At 43.4% G+C, this 14,538-nt stretch overlaps 1 protein-coding gene across 1 annotated transcript in view; it reads left to right on the top strand.

The window, feature by feature from the left end:
- PRKCZ (protein kinase C zeta) overlaps positions 1-14,538 on the top strand; it is a 256,098-nt gene that overhangs the window by 74,417 nt on the left and 167,143 nt on the right. The window contains exon 4 of the mRNA XM_088468202.1: positions 10,310-10,399. Within this exon, the coding sequence (XP_088324328.1) occupies positions 10,310-10,399 (90 nt within the window). The remainder of the gene's footprint in view (positions 1-10,309; positions 10,400-14,538) is intronic.

The following is a 14,538-nucleotide window of genomic DNA, read 5'->3' as shown; positions in this document are numbered from 1 at the left end:
TTAAATAGTAGGGTTACTTGTTTTTTGTGCTGCCTGAAGTCTATTTAATGAGGACTTAATTGAAAATGTGTTTCTAATGGGAATCTGTGAGTATGGGGAATATTTATAAAGATTTTTTAATTTTTTTTTCATAAAATTATGTAGAATTGCAGTTTTTGCATAATTTTATGAATTGTTGCTATGCGCCAACAGCATGAAGCAGGAGATTTCTCACAAATCTCTGGCAGAGTGCTAGTTAGCATTGCAGAGCAGACCACAGTCCCTATTGTTATCAATGAGGACTACGGTTTGACCCCTATTAAACCATACGCTGACTATTGAGCCTTTTTGGAGTTTGACCCCATAGGTTTATACATTCTACAGGTGGCGTAAACCACTGTAATCAGATGGAGGCAGTCTTACAAAAGAGAGATCTTGCGCAATATCAGAATCCCCGGAGGAGTCTTTCACAAATATGCTGGGAAAGTAACTTGCAGGGACAGTGAGCTGTTATCGCTACCGCTATCCCTGCGAGTTAGTTAGTTCATTGCGGGGATATTTTCATTCAAAATGTCTGCCCGCGATACGAGCTGAGAAAAATCTCAGCAGTGCTGCAATTATTAATACATAGGCCCATATATCAGGTCTAAGTATGTATTTAAACCTTTATAAAAATTGTGTTCTAATCACTTAGGGATATATTTACTTAAGTGAGAGTGTTTAGAAGTAGAGATGTTGCCCATAGCAACCAATCAGATTCTAGCTATTATTTTCTAGAAGGTGCTAGTTAAATGTTAAGTAGTCTCTGATTGGTTGCTATGGGTGACATCGCCACTTATGAAAACTCTCACTTTAGTAAATATACTCCCATAGTATTATTTAGTGGTTTTTAGTTCACCTCTGATGATCTTCCTCAGGGGTGAGAAGTGCAGGGTTAGTACTGTACCTTTTTAAATCTTAAACAATACATATAATCCTCAAACGCATGTGTCTCCTAATGGCCAAAATGACCATAACCATGGTACAGTCCATGCAAAAAGTGTTGTTTTTTTTTTTTTTTTTTTAGTTTAATGCTCCTATTTAAAAGGGTATACGTTCAGGAAGCCGGCCGACGCAATGCCGACAGCTGGCTTCCCAACTACTTAATCCCGGCGAGGGTTAAATGACAGGCGTCTAAATCTAGACGCCTGTGATTTTACCGACGCCGGAGCCCGGCATCCCGATCGAAGTGATGCTGGGCGTGGACAGCTGCGGGAGGGGGAGTTAGGTTAGGGGTTCCCGGGGGCGACTTAGGGTTAGGCACCCCCCCGGGAGGTTACGGTTAGGTTAGGGGGAGGGAGGGTTAGGGTTAGGCACCACCGGGGGACTTAGGTTTAGGCGGCGGGAAGGGGGGGTTAGGTTTAGGCACGGGGGGGGAGGTTAGGGTTTGGTACACTAAAGGCGGGTTAGGGGGTAGAATTAGATTAGTTTATACTTACCTTTAGGACGATCGGGATTTCCTTCTCTGTCATGTGGCCGGCGGTAAATCATACCAAATGCATTTAAAAGGTATACAACCGAAGAAAGTTAAACCTACACAGCAGAACATTCAAATGTGCATTATATTTTTGGTTTGATTTAGTTTAATTAATAGAGCAGTGGTTCCCAACTGTGCGCCATGGCACCCTGGGGTGCCTCGGGACACTTGCAGGGGTGCCTCAGGTAGGTGGTCCAGCACCAAATCAAATTCTTTATGGTCAATGTAATGTAAATATGTGGACAAACAGAAGTGCAAACCTGTCACCCACTATATAAATGAACCTATGGATGACAGGTAAGTACAATTTACATCACTTTACTACACTACATTTTTGTCTGAATAACAAACTTTTGGTTTAGGGGTGCCGTGAAAACAATTCTGATGCATTAGGGTTACGTGATTCAAAAAAGTTTGGGAACTACTGTAATAGAGCATTTAAATCATAGGCCTTTCTTGCTTTTTAGCCCTTGCTGGTTTGAATTTGTGCTTATACTTCATACATATTACATTATACCCCGCAGCTGTTGGCCCCTTTTGATGAGAAGCTATACAATCCAGATGTAAAAGTCATTGGCAGAAGAGTAGCTGGTTGCAGCTCAGAGACTACAGCGAAGCTACGCCAGCTGTGTTCTGGTGCTAAACTCTACGTGGGCTGTGATGAGCTGAGCCCACGAAGGGTTCCACAGGTCTTTGTAGCCTGCTTCACAGTACTGTCATACTTTGCTATTGGCTCTGGCATTGAATGCATCAAATGAACTCACTCATAACTTTTCACCTTTTTTTTTTTTGCTGAATTATACTCACAACAGAGGGATCTATATTCTATTTTAAATTCTTTCTCTGCCACTTTCAAGGCCCTGTAAACATAGCTTTTTTTTCTCGCTAAATACATTTATGTAGCTCCTGGCTAACACATCGAAAATACACACTCTGGACCTCCAAAAGTCATTGTGTTGTGATACAAAACCTAATATTTCAATGTGAGCACAACACAACAAGTAGAAGCATGAACAGTCCGCTATCAGCAGCAAATGCTTTGTGCCGCCAGGCCCTTCCTATCAGAAGATGCAGATTTGTGCACTTGCCTCACTCTCTGCAGTTGCAACCATCTTCACCTGCTAGTCCATGTTCTTTGTATATTAACTGGCACACAGGTGTTTAATGCAACAAATTGGCATTGGTGTTGCTGGGGGGATGTGATCAATATCCCGACCCAGTGGCGTAACTAGGGGGGGTCGGGCAGGGTGCGTGCCCTGGGCGCCGTGGGACCGTCGGCGCGGGGGGGCGCCGCCGGCCAAGGTCCGGCCCGCCCTAGTTAGCCACCAGTGTAGCGCCGACCGCAATGTTTGCTGTCAACGCTACACATTTACACAGGACCGGCGCTAGGCTTCCAGCGCCGGTCCTGTGCTGCACGCCTGAGCCCGTTCCCTCCCCCTGAGCGCTTGCCCAATAGCGCCAGGAGGCGGGCTCAGGCTGTGCATAACACATGCATGTGTTAAACAGCAGCCAATGAGAGTCAGATAGACTCTCATTGACTGCTGCAGCACCCACTGCAAGAGCCGGACTTCCGTAGACTCCTGCGGTGGGTAATGGGACAGACGTCATGATGTCTGTCCCATTATGCTGAGCGCGCCAGCCCGGGAGAACTGTTGGGCGGCGGCGGGAGCGGCGTCACGGACTGGAGGAGCAGCAGCAGCAGCGTGGATTCAGGTAAGTATGTTTTTATATATATTTTTAAAAACCTGTCGGCACTACTGAGGGCACAACGGGGGTGGCTACCACTGGGGGGACCTCTACTGGGGGGAGGGCTATTACAGGGGGCACTTAATCGGGAGGGGGAACCTCAACTGGGGACAACTACTTGGGGGGGGAACTACTACTGGGCGCATTATAAAAGCGGCCTACTACTAGGGGCACTGCACTGGGGGGACCACAACTGGGGGCAATAACAGGAAGGACAACTACAGGGACCACTGGTTAGGGGGGGTCACTACTGGGAGCCTGCGTCAGGGGGACCACTACTGGGGGCACAGCATGGGAGGGGGGGGGGACTACTGCTGGGGGCACTATATAAGGGGCTTACTGCTAGGGGCACTGCGGGGACCACTACAGGGGGCACTAGATAGGGGGGATCACTACTGGGTGCCTGCGTAAGGGGGACCACTACTGGGAGCCTGCATCAGGGGGACCACTACTGGGGGCACAGCATGGGAGGGGGGGGACTACTGCTGGGGGCACTATATAAGGGGCTTACTGCTAGGGGCACTGTGGGGACCACTACAGGGGGCACTAGATAGGGGGGATCACTACTGGGTGCCTGCGTAAGGGGGACCACTACTGGGAAACCTGCATAGGGGGGGGGGATACTGCTGGGGGCACTATATAAAAGGGCACTGCATGGGGGGGGACTACTACTTGGGGCACTATATAAAGGGCACTGCATAAGGGGATACCACTACTGGGTGCACTGCATTGTGGGGACTGCTACTGGGGGCACTGCATAAGGGGGAACACTACATAGGGCACTGCATTTGGGGGGAACACTACTGGGGGCACTGAGTATAAGGGGAACTCATTGGGGGCTGTATAAGGGGGGACCACTACTGGGGATACTGTATAAAGGGCACTACTATGGGCCTGCATAAGAGGGACCACAACTGCATACTGGGGGTACTGTATAAGGGGTACTACTGGGGTCAAGGTGCATATGGATAGGAATGTTCAGCGTGAAAATAAAGGGGTGTGTCATGTTGACACGCCCCATTTTTAAGTGACCACGCCCATTTTTTTTCCTGTGCGTGCACACATATCGGGGTGGTGTTGGTGGTGGGGCTCCCTTTTCAAATTTGCCCTGGGCTCCAAATACCCTAGTTACGCCACTGCCCGACCACAGTGATTCCGGAGGTAAGTAGCAGCATTAGTTTTGGGTTAGGCATCCCATACTCATCCTGCTGCTGGGCCATATTTGTACTTCTGTATATGAGTACATTTCTAGTCCATGCAACAAGATAAGAAAGAAATAGGCCCCTTTCTCCAGTCATTAGTCTTTTATCGTAAATTCGCAATGAAAAAGAAATATATCTAAAAAATAAACCTATTAGTGTGCCGCATGGAGAACACATTGACTTACGGTACATTTACTGCTTCCCCAGGTCAGTTTCTGGAGATATGATTGTGTAGCCGGCTGACAGTGTCACTGCTGATGTTACCCTTTTTCTTGTATATGGCTTTATGTGTGTATTGTACAAAGACCGTTGGTTCCAGTGTGGTTGCATTTGGTATCTGCTCAGTGTGAGCGTATGACGTAAATCCTGTGTAGTTCTCTGGTTTGCTTGATATGCTGTACTCTGGATGTGTTTTATTATCTGTGCCTGTCCTATACTTGCATTGCAAAACGGTATATGCAACTCCGTCGATTTTCCACTTGCCGTCAAAGTATCATTGGTGGGTGGTAACTGAGCTTTCGCATGTAGTGATGACGTGTAGATGGAATTGCGAGATATGTAACGTTGTGCGTTTATGCCCGTTTTTAGATTGACCTCTTGAACCAAGAGTAGCACTTTTGCAAGTGCGCATTGATAAGGATGATTACTGTGAATCTAAACTTATGGATAGGTGCAGTGTGGTCTCAAAGATACGTACAACTCTGCCTATGGGAGACTATTTTTCTCTGCACGCAATGTGGTTGTAATTGCATTTGAATTGCTTTAACTCTGCATCAGACCCTTTATATTTAAGCTATACTACCAATTTTAATCCTCTACTCTTAAAGACCTGGCGGAAAACCAAATGTGTTCCTGCTCACTCCCTCCCACCCTGCTTCCCATACTCCATGTTGGGGTTCTGCACTTTCACGTTCTGCTAGGGTACTGCAGCTTTCACAGGCTTTATGGTTATATTTACTTTTGTTTTATAGGTGTAAATACCGTATAATTTTTCAGAAGATGTTTTTGTAGTGTATTGCTCTCTTTCTGTATCCCAAGGAAGGAATAAGTAACCAGGCTAAGGGGGGTAATTTACCAAATTATAATTTCTCATGATCACAGCCGCGAAAACGCATAGGTCCGTGACCTTTACACGGATACGTGCAATTAGAGATATTTTTGGAAAAAAACAGGCTGTAATTCGATTGCGTGAATAAAAACGCAACAAAGTCATGTTTTTCGTGTGCGAAAATTAACGGTCTACTTGAATTCCTCCCTAAATGTTGGTTAAAGTATTACCCAAAGGAAATGAGGAAGACACTACCGTGAAGGTAGATTATGCTTTTTAAAATGACATTAAGTACAAATGGCAAGTCCTGCTGTCTTCTGCAATGTGGAAGTGTATGGGAATGTTTGCTAATATTTAAACGATGCTGTCTACATCTTCAAATGTATTCCTTATTCCCCACCACATTGCTATCAGCTGTGCTTTGTGTGCTTTGAACTAGTTAGGAAACATTAATATTTAATGTATTGTTTTAGCAGCTACCTGTTACATATTTGCATCCTAATAGTCACGTCTAAAAAATGAAAGCTATGTCATGTTTTCTCTTGCTCTGACTAAGGTTCTGCAATAGCTGAAAAATTTACTGTGGGCTTTTAAAGATTTGTAGTGGAGAAGATTCCCTTTTTTTTTTTTTTAACTAATTTACAAACCTGCTCAATAAATAGCTTGGCTTATATACCATTTTATTACATTTTGATATATGCTTTAAATTCTCATTTTTATTTTAAAGAAGAAACAAAATTATCAATAGCCGTAATATACAGAACCTTGAATGGTAAATGAAACAGTAACATGTGATCCAGCATTCCTCCTGAGGAGGCCAGGGTTCCCCTAGCGGTAATAGTTGCAGATCCTTTGATAATTGGCCTTCTGCGTAAGTTTATAGTTGTGCGGAATGGAATCGAAGCCATTTTTATGGTGTACACTGATCGCAGACGCAAGCTGTGGCTGCCCGGAAATGCCTGTGTGTTTGCCGCCTCTCCTCTAAATGGTCCCTCACTGTCAGTCACACTGCTGGTAAATAGTTGCTGCGAACGGCAATGTAAATATGCCTTGACGCATGCGCAGTTTACCAATAATTGCTCAACTCCGTAAATATCGGCATTGCGTCCATCTTTGAATCGGGTCCTTAGTCCCAAATAAATTACATAGAATTTTTCCAGTTGCTTTTCCTTTGTGTTGGAGAGATTGCTCTCACAGAGGGGTTTTTCTCCATGTATGCTCAAGAATAGTATCCTTTTGGTTAACAATGCAGAGGCTTGTAGGAGAGGTGTTTGGCACCCGTATTAATTTGATGCCATGGTCTGCTCTTCTGGACTTTCTCTTTTTTTAAACTCAGTGAGTGCTCATAGCCTTGCATTCAGGCAACTGGGGGTTTCATAGCTACATTTTGGAAACAGCTATCTAAACCATCAATGGGGGGAACTCAAATGAATACTATGTTGAATAGCACCAGGAATGAGGGCCCGGTGCTATTCGATTGTCCACATCGCAGCCGGCAAGTTGGGAGATGGAGTTTACCGCTCCTATTGCTAGGGGTTTAGTCACGTTAAACTGCATTTTTTCGACTTAAGTGCTGGGCGAAATGCTGTTAGCAAACGCGGTAAGCCCGCAACTAGCATGGCGGCACTAATTTAGTTGGATTTCTGCTCGCACCTCAGGAGGATGCGAGCAGAAATCTTCTGTTGGCGGGTTTACATCATGGCCAAGTGAATAGCTGTCTATGCTCATTCCCGGCACTACTCAACATCGCATTCAATTGAATTCCGCCCCTATGTTGGAAGTTAGGACAGGATTTGGTTCATAGCCTCAATGAAAAGGATTACCCATTATTTACACTCTACATGGGAAACATTTAAAAAAATAATGGGAGCCTTGGTTCAGGCATAATGATAATAATATCTCCCCCTTAACTACCCTGAATGATGCTGCAAGCTCCCCTATGGATGCTATGGATGTAAAGGTAACTTTATTGTTTTTAATGATCTCTTGATTATATGATTCTATGTACCTTTTGACAATCAAAATGTAACATTTACAGTAAATTAATATACCGTCTACTAGCCCACCTTGAAATAAAGGAAAAAAAGAAAGATAAATATATATACTGTGTGTATCTCTCTATCGAGAGAGATTTTTTTTTTTTTTCTTCAATGGGGAAATTTTGATAATGACATTGGTGGGTGTTCATTGCAGGCTATGTGCAGATGTGTCCTCATAACTTATTGCTGCTGTCGCTCCAAACAACCTCTCTTTGTGCACCAGGTACTGTGCTACTGTGCCGAGCATCTCTTTTGTGTCTTATTCGGCTGAAAATGCGTCTTAGTGGCAATGTGATGCAAATAAGACGCACCAGGAGACCGCATGGATTTAATTGATCTACGACACTTGTATATCTCTGTGCGACGGAGTCTGACTCTCTATGATGCAGCGTTCTGTTGTGCTTCGTGTACTGACTCAGATGCTTGCAGACATACCTGTGTTGCTCATCATATTAATCAGTACAGTCCCCTTAAGCGGATTGTCACATTCAATTGCGACAGACACTTTTTTGGGGCGAAAATGATGCTTGGTGCAAGACTAGTCGCACGGATCCTGGTGGCTCACTCGCACCAAGCGGCTTGCACTCCATGGCATATTAAGGATAGGTGTATGAGGACACATCTGTATGATGTATAATTTTGTTGGTAAATTTGTCTTCCTGTTGGCCACAGTATGTATGTTGTATAGTAGCATATTCCTTAGGCCTGTATCTTATGTCTGTTTTGGTGGAAATTAAAACAAAGCTATGGAAAAAAATAATTCTGTTTAGTGTGCAGTTATTCTTCTAAGGCTACAGGCTGCAATGCATGATGATAATAATAGTAAGAATAAGTTGCCCACAGGTAATGAAAGGTAGCTTGGTGGAGGCCTAACACTTTGTAGTATTAGATGCACCATCAGGTGCATGGCTAAGCAGTCCGTTATGTAACCACGCCCCATAACATTCCGAAACTTTGCCCCTTTCAGAAATCTGTCTTGATTCAGATATGTTCCATGTTGGGAAGTGTGTTTCTGAGAGAGACTGTATGTTAGTGTACACAGCAGCCGTCCAGGAGTCCTCCATAGTCCCCTATAAGCCACACCCTTCTCATCTCCTTTTAAATGCTGCTCCCTTGGAAACAATTGCCTGATAAGGTAGTAAGGTGCTTCTACAGTACCTGCAGGTGGGAAGTTGAAGTGAGCAGGTAGAGGAAGGAGTTGGAAATGCTTAACACACTCCTAAAGGAAAGACCACAAGAATAATATTGAGATTTGCTATTTTCCTACTGTCTTTAGCAGCCCCATCCTAAAAAAAACACAAAAACATTATGCCACACAGTAATGCCCCTTGTAACATATTATGCCACACACACAGTAATGCCCCTTACACAGACCCCCTGCGACTCACCTCCCCCTGTGTTCCTCCAGCACCAGGGCTCAGAGTCGGTCAGGCAGGCTGACTCAGGGTTCAGGGCACGGGAATTTGAGTGCTGCTGCTGCTGCTCCTCTGCCCTCTCTCCCCAGCGGGCCGCTCCCAGAATGCCATGCGCGATGACATCACGCAGTTTGACACCCGGCATTCTGGGAGACTGGGACTCCCAACAGCCTTGTCCGTGCCCCCTCAAATCTTTCGCAGGAGCATGTGCCCCCCTAGGCCCACTCAAAACACCCCCGCCCCCCGCAGTTGCAGCCCTGTTTTTAGCAAGCCATGTTGCATCATATTCTAAAATACTTACTGTATAAACTATATTTTATAACTTCAGGTGAATCATATGGACAGCTTTACAAATATTTCTGTCTTTACTTTTTATGTCAGCATTTGATACTGTCAAACAAAACTTTCTGTTGGGCTCTGTTTCAGTGCAATCGTAATTAACCATATATACAGGGCTGTTGAGACATTCACGGGGCCTGGGTACTAGAGGGGCGTGACCATGTCACCTTCGTGGCACTTCATAGGGGGATGTTTGTTGCCCTTAGAAGCTGGGCCGGTACCCCTTCTCTTGGCGCCTCTGTAGATATCATTTATCCTGGCTAAGCAATTGTAGTGTAGATTATGACTGTGGAAATTCCCAGTGAGGTAACCAGTATGCTGAAAACATTACTGCTGTCACCTAAATTTTGGGCGTTAACACTTGTAAGGCCTGATTCTGAGTTGCACGCTATGCCGATACGCACGCAGCTGGCCGATGTTTTAAGTACTGTGCATGTGTTCCGAATTGTTACTGCACAGACACACAGAAATAATTTCGACTCAAGGAGTGTGGAGTTTAGCGGTGTACCTGGGAGATAACAGAGGTGGCTAGGCAGATGTGGGCATGACTGCTCACACAGGATGAAATTGACTGAGAAACAGCACCTGACATAGGACTGGTACAAGTTTTGAGGGTGCACCTAAAGACGCACCGAGATGGATCTATACTGCCGCAAGTTAGTGTCTCACTATTCTCAAAATCGTCAGCGCATTCGCATAAAGACGCAGACATGGCTGCAACATAAGACGTGTCAGCATGTGACTCAGGCCCGTAAAGTCACGTGGTGTGCACCCTTCCTTGCTACCTAAAGATGCTGCAGTCTCCTTGATATGATTGGCTGGCTCCTGAATTCAATGTTAGTTTGCGCACTACTAATGCAGGTTCAGCTATGCTAATAAATGAAACTGCTAATGCAATATAACTTCTACTTCCATATTGTCCTAATCAATAACCAAAACAGCTGTGCTGTCGTGATGTGTGGATTTTTATGTTCCTTTTACAGAATAATGTGCTAAACATACTGTATTTTCTTTTTTTCAACCAGGTGATCCCTGTACGATTTCTTCCCAAATGGAGCTGGAAGAAGCTTTCCGGTTATATTCCATATACAAGGAGGAGGGGCTCAGCATTCATGGTAAATATGGCAGTTAGGTGCATTTTGGTTATCAGGCTCTGTACTGCATACTGGTAAAGCCGGCAGTGGCAGCTCTAGATTTTCACTTTAAGAGAATGTGGTAATGTAATACCTAAGAAATACTGCTAAACGCTTGTCTAGTTGTATTTGTGGAACTCTAAAAGTAAGGGAGAGAACTGGCTCCATCTGCAATCTGCTCCTTTATACTTCAAGAAACAAACTGGTTGCAAACTGGTGATTAAAAAGAAGAAAAACAAAAAAACCTATACGTTTAACTAAACCAAGCATAGTGAACCAATGGAACCATTTTTTTTTATTTTATCCTTTTTTTTTTTTTTATTTTTTTTTTTATACAAGCTCAATTCTTAAGGTTTTTTTTTTACACATGTTTGACTCTTAATTTACGTGGGTTTTTCGACCCTGCAAGATATGGGTCTGACACTCTCTTTGCGTTGCTTTATCATAGTGCTTCTTTTGTTTGTGGGTTTTTTTCGCATTCTTAGTAGGTTTTCCTACAATTGATTGATTTTAACTGGTGTTTAAAAAAAAAAAAAAAAATCCAGTTGGATAAATTTATGTTGGTTATGGGTAATTTGCATGTTTCCCAAGCTCCTATTGGTGCTCCCTGGGGGTAAATTTTACTAAGGTTTGATTAGGTATTCAATTTTATTAAACTATAAAATCGACTGAAATCGAACTGCAAAATCCCTTAGCAAACCCTCGTATTATTTAATTTTGCATTCGATTTTCAAATCAAATTTAATTTTGGTTGATTTTAAGAAGGCATTTTGTGTTCAGTTTATAAAATCCCTTCCAAAATCAATCCTCAAATCCCCATTAAAGTCAAATGCAAAATCAAACGCATCTTACGGTATACAATCGGGAAACCGGCTGCCTTAATATCGGCAGCCGGCTTCCCGACTGTCTTATCCCAGCGAGGGTGAAATGCCGGGCATCCCAGATGGAGACCGGCGCCCGGCATCCCAGATGGAGACCGGCGCCCGGCATCCCAGATGGAGACCGACGCCCGGCATTCCAATCGAAGGGATGCCGGGCGCCGCGAGCGGACAGCCGTGCGGGGGGGAGAGGGTTAGGTTTAGGGCACCCGGGGGGGACTTAGGGTTAGGCACCCCCCCGGGGGGGTTAGGGTTAGGCTAGGTGGAGGTGGAGGTAGGGTTAGGCTAGGTGGAGGTGGAGGTAGGGTTAGGGTTAGGCACCCCGGGGGGGACAGGTTTAGGCAGCGGAGAAGGGGGGGTTAGGGTTAGGCACTTGGGGGGAGGTTATGGTTAGGCACCCCTAAGGAGGGTTAGGTTAGTTTAGTTTATACTTACCTTAGGGACGATCGGGATTTCCAGCGCTGCCGGGCTCTGCTAATCTGTCGGCCAGGCGCTGCCGGGAATCGAACCATGCGGCCGGCGGTATTTCATACTGATTCCCAACTTCCTATTGGGCCAAATGTATCACATGCACACTAACGAGGGAGAAATTTGGAAACACTTGTGCACACTCTAGAAAAGTGAAAGTGATTTATAATTTCTTCATAAATATAACATACTAATCTTAAATATGTGTGTATAATATATATGTATGTGTGTATAATATTGTATTTATATATATATGTGTGTGTGTGTATTTGTGTATGGATATATATATATATATATATATATATATATATAGGTTGAGTCTCCCATATCCAAAATGCTTGGGACCAGGGGTATTTTGGATAACGGAATATTCCATATTTTGGAATAATTGCATATCATAATGAAATATCTTGGGAATGGGACCCCAATATATACACAAAATGCATATATGTGTTATATGCACCTTATACACACAGCCTGCAGCTCATTTTATACAATAATTTTGTGGCTCAAGCAAAGTTTGTGTACATACATGAAATAAATTTATGTTTCATTTACACCCTATACACACAGCCTGAAGGTAATTTTATACCATATTTTTAATAATTTGTGCCTTAGACAAAGTTTGTGTACATTGAACCATCAAAAATCAAAGGTTTTATTATTTCAGTCATGCCAAAATTATTCCGTAATTCGGAATATTCCGTATTTCGGAATGTTTGGATATGGGAGACTCAACCTGTGTGTGTGAGTGTGTGTGTATATATATATATATATATATATATATATATATATATATATATATATATATATTACAGGTTGAGTCTCCCATATCCAAATATTCCGAAATTCGGAATAATTTTGCCATGACTGAGATATTGAAACCTTTTGATTTTTGATGGTTCAATGTACACAAACTTTGTCTAAGGCACAAATTATTAAAAATTATCTTCAGGCTGTGTATAAGGTGTATATGAAAGATAAATGAATGTCATGTATGTACACAAACTTTTGCTTGAGCCACAAAAATATTGTATAAAATTACCTGCAGGCTGTGTGTATAAGGTGTATATAACACATAAATGCATTCCGTGTGTATATTTTGGATCCCATTCCCAAAATATTTCATTATAATATGCAATTATTCCAAAATACGGAATATTCCGTTATCCAAAATACCTCTGGTCCCAAGCATTTTGGATATGGGAGACTCAATGTGTATGTATATGTGTGTGTGTGTATATATATGTATATGTGTTAGTACGAGTCAAAAGTTTGGACACGCCTTCTCATTCAATGGGTTTTGTTTATTTCAATTATTTTGAACATAGTAGATTAATACTGAAGACATCAAAACTATGAAAGAACACATATGGAATAATGTTGTAAACAAAAAAGTGTTAAACAAATCAAAATATGTTTTATATTTTAGATTCCTCAAAGTAGCCCCCTTTTGCTTTGATGACAGCTTTGCACACTCTTGGCATTCTCTCAATCAGATTCATGAGGTAGTCTCCTGGAATAGGTTTAAATTAACAGGTGTGCCTTGTCAAGAGTCAATCTGTGGAATTACTTGCCTTCTTAATGTGTTTGAGACCATCAGTTGTGTTGTGCAGAGGTAGGGTTAGTACACAGTGGACACACACTATTTGACTACTGTTGTAATCCGTATTATAGCACCAACCACTCAACTCTGTAAGGAGAAATTACAGTCCATCATTACTTTAAGACCTGAAGGTCAGTCGATACGGAAAATTTCAAGAAGTTTGAATGTATCCTCAAGTGCAGTTGCAAACACCATCAAACGCTTTGATGAAACTGGCTCTCATGAGGACCGCCCCAGGAAAGGAAAACCAAGAGTTACCTCTGCTGCAGAGGATAAGTTCATTAGAGTTACCTGCCCCAGAAACCGCTACTTAACAGCACCTCAGATTAGAGACCACATAAAGTCTTCACAGGGTTCAAGTAGCAGATAAATCTCAACATCAAGTGTTCAGAGGAGACTGCGTGCATCAGGCCTTCATGGTCGTACTGCTGCGAAGAAGCCACTACTGAGGATGAACAGCAAGAAGAAGAGAATTGTTTGGGCCAAGAAACAAGGAATGGACATTAGACCAGTGGAAATCTGTACTATGGTCTGATGAGTCCAAATTTGAGATTTTTGGTTCCAACCGCCATGTCTTTGTGAGACGCAGAGAAGGTGAGCGGATGGTTTCTGCATGTGTGGTTCCCACTGTGAAGCATGGAGAAGGAGGTGTGATGGTGTGGGGGTGCTTTGCTGGTGACACTGTTGGTGATTTGTTCAAAATTCAAGGCACAATTAACTAGCATGGCTACCACAGCATTCTGCAGCGCCATGTCATCCCATCTGGTTTGCACTTACTGGGACCACTATTTGCCTTTCAACAAGACAATGACCCCAAACACACCTCCAGGCTATGTAAGGGCTTCTTGACCAAGAAGGAAAGTGATGGAGAGCTGCGTCAGATGACATGGCCTCCACAATCACCCGACCTAAACCCAGTTGAGCTGGTTTGGGATGAGTTGGACCGCAGAGTGAAGGAAAAGCAGCCAACAAGTGCTCAGCACCTCTGGGAACTCTCCTTCAAGACTGTTGGAAAACCATTCCAGGAGACTACCTCATGAAGCTGATTGAGAGAGAAAGCCAAGAGTGTGCAAAGCTGTCATCAAAGCAAAAGGGGGCTACTTTGAGGAATCTAAAATATAAAACATATTTTGATTTGTTTAACACTGTTTCATGTGTATGTGTGTGTA

Source organism: Taudactylus pleione, unplaced genomic scaffold (assembly GCF_031769625.1).
Source record: "Taudactylus pleione unplaced genomic scaffold, aTauple2 ptg000082l, whole genome shotgun sequence".
NCBI lineage: Eukaryota > Metazoa > Chordata > Amphibia > Anura > Myobatrachidae > Taudactylus > Taudactylus pleione.
The sequence above is the reverse complement of the archived record's forward strand: the minus strand, read 5'-3'. Positions and strand labels throughout refer to the sequence as shown.